This window comes from Vigna unguiculata, chromosome 10, assembly GCF_004118075.2.
Source record: "Vigna unguiculata cultivar IT97K-499-35 chromosome 10, ASM411807v1, whole genome shotgun sequence".
Classification (NCBI taxonomy): Eukaryota; Viridiplantae; Streptophyta; class Magnoliopsida; order Fabales; family Fabaceae; genus Vigna; species Vigna unguiculata.
In genome coordinates, this window is record NC_040288.1 from 24393744 (window position 1) to 24396378 (window position 2635).

General features: G+C 34.2%; 1 protein-coding gene across 1 annotated transcript; it reads right to left on the reverse strand.

Annotated features, from left to right (window-relative positions):
- Nucleotides 1–231: 231 nt before the first annotated feature.
- LOC114166237 lies at nucleotides 232–2248 on the reverse strand. The gene is made up of 5 exons (XM_028050943.1): nucleotides 1587–2248; nucleotides 1380–1456; nucleotides 1258–1294; nucleotides 1004–1136; nucleotides 232–901 (listed from the first exon to the last, which is right to left on the reverse strand). Exons 1-5 carry the CDS (start codon nucleotides 1837–1839, stop codon nucleotides 397–399), a joined length of 1005 nt encoding a protein of 334 aa, XP_027906744.1. The 5' UTR covers nucleotides 1840–2248; the 3' UTR covers nucleotides 232–396.
- Nucleotides 2249–2635: the final 387 nt, after the last annotated feature.

Consider the following 2635-nt stretch of genomic DNA (forward strand, 5'->3'; position numbering starts at 1 on the left):
TTTACACTAAGGAACATAAAAAAGTAGAAAACAAGTTTTCCACTTTCTCAAGTAGTATAGCTAAAAACATATACGCATAAATCATTTATCGAGCTTGGGATACTCAAAAAACTGGACTTTTGCTTTTCTTTTTCCTTTTTCTTGGGTCTTTACCTCTGTGCAAATTTTCTGTTTTGGCATTTTATGACAGTTAAGGCAATGCTGGAATTGCTCATAAAAAAGAAGACAGTATTGGAACTAAAATCATGATTTATCTAGCTAGTTCATGTATTTGACAGTACATACATAAAGAGACAAAAAATAAACATAACTAAGTCAGATAAAATGTAAGAATTTGGTTATAAAAAACATAGTTTCTGACAAGTACCTCAAGATCTCACTGAGAATTTGTCTCATTCATATAGTCAGATCTAGAGTACTGGCCCTTTTCCCGTGTTCCTCACATCGATCTTGTGCTTCCTTCAACCTGATGCTGAGATTGGAAGAGGAGGATTGAGAGCACAACGACAGAGACAGGTTGCTACGAACATCATGGTCCTCAAATTTCGTTCCTTCATCATCCATCTTTGTGTTTAGTTTCAGCGACAGATCCAAATCAAGCGATGAATCTTGAGCCTTCCTTTTCAGTGTCTTCAATTCTGTTGTTGGATTTATAGGCATGAGGTTTTGTGCTCTCTGTTGAATAATACTGTTTGATGGAGTGTGATCAACGTGGCTAAATCTTGTGCATAGAGTTTCGTAAGCACCAAATGAGAAAAGTTCATATTTTGGTTCACGGGTTTTGCTTGTTGATTGTTCACCAGAAATGGATGAACTTGCCCGAGACATTCCATTGGACCAATCGAAAGGTCTGTGCACAAGTTTTTCGTAGCTACCAAAAGAACCATTCCCGAATCCGTAACTGAAAAACAACATTTGAATGGATCAAAACCTGTTTTGTTTTTTTTTTATTTTATTTTATACCATGATGTTTTATTTGTTTCTGAGAAAAATTGAAGCAAACCTTGGATAGTTATTGTTTGTGTAGGTGTAGGACGAACTTTGACTGGGATTGTATCCTTGAAGCATGGAAAGTTGGCTAAGGTTATAAATATTTTTGTCTCCAATTTCAACAAGACTGGTATGATCGGAGAATACTGTCATATATATATGCAAGTTGCAACCAAGTTGTATTCATTAGGGATATATACGTATAATCAGAAACCCTAATCAGAACTGATTAACAATGAAATGTTTATAAAGAAGAACATCATGTACCTTGATTTCGGTCATCGATCTTTTTGCTCCTAAACATCTAGCAAAAACAAATTGAAAGAAAAGAAATAAACCAAGCTAGAACAGTTTTAATAATTTATTTGTAAGAGTTATCTAATAATTACCTGCAAATGACTCTTGACATGGGCAATACTCAAACCTTTCATGTTCATCAATTGAAGAACCAGTTTAGGTGTTGCTCCTGCACACCGAAAAAGAAAAACCAGTATCAGATGAAGCAGTGAAAAGTTGTTTTTTTTTTTTCCTGCATAACTGTGTAAGAATTGAAAACAAATATGGAAAATTGAAAGCAAAATAACGAAGAAACTCACTCTCTTGTCCTCCAAGTCGTTGAACAGCATGAACAAAGCGAAGATGAAGATCAGGGGTCCATCGAAGCCTCGGTAACTTGGATCTAACATAAGGTCTAATCTTTTTCTCACTCTCTTCCACTGTGCTGTTGCTTGAGCTTCCTCCATTGTTGTTTTGCTTGCTTTGATCTTCATTCGCATGGCTTTCACACTCTTCTTCATCAATGTTAGAAGGGCTTGTCTTGGAACATTGGGAGACTCGGCTTTCTCCCATCTTCTTACTCACCTTGATTTTCCAACTTTATATGATACTATTTCCTTCAAGATCATAACACAAAAAGAAACATACACTGTTTGTGGATAAAAGGTCAATTGGAGAAATCAGAAGAAGAAAGGAATAATAATTGGGGGTGAGAAATTTTTTTCATATGCTTTTCTTCTCCTGTTTCTCTTCTTCCCCATACAAAAAAGGTTAAAATATTGATCCTAGAAACATGAACTCAGCTAGCTATAAATATATATATATAGTTGCATAATCGATGATGACGATTCGTAGACCTCTGGATATGTGATGTGATAAGGTTAAAAACCCTACACTGATCTTCAATGGAATTTAGAGCTCTTTGTTGAGCCAAGTTTCTCTCTCTTCCCTTCTCTTTCTTCAGTCAATGCCTCTGTGAGAAGAGTAAACCATAATATAGTTTCATATCTTACCATGTTGATTTGTATATGTGTTTTTAAATATCCATGGACTTCAATGAGAGGAATATGTTTAAATTTCAATGTGAATACAATCATTTTTTGTTCCCACTTGAATAAGATATAAGTATTTTTTTTTCGTGTGACAATTAATATGGTATAATTGCAATAAAAATTATGTGGTGGTATTTTTGTATTATGTGTAGCAGTGGACCATCCCTGACATACATAAATATTTTTTATTTTCAGGAAATTAGAAACATGGGTTTGATTCTTTGGGTTAGTGTTTTGTTATTAACTCTGTCAAACCCATTTTATATTATTTAGTTTATTTTCATGTCAATTATATTATTAAAGAGAGTGGTCACTGA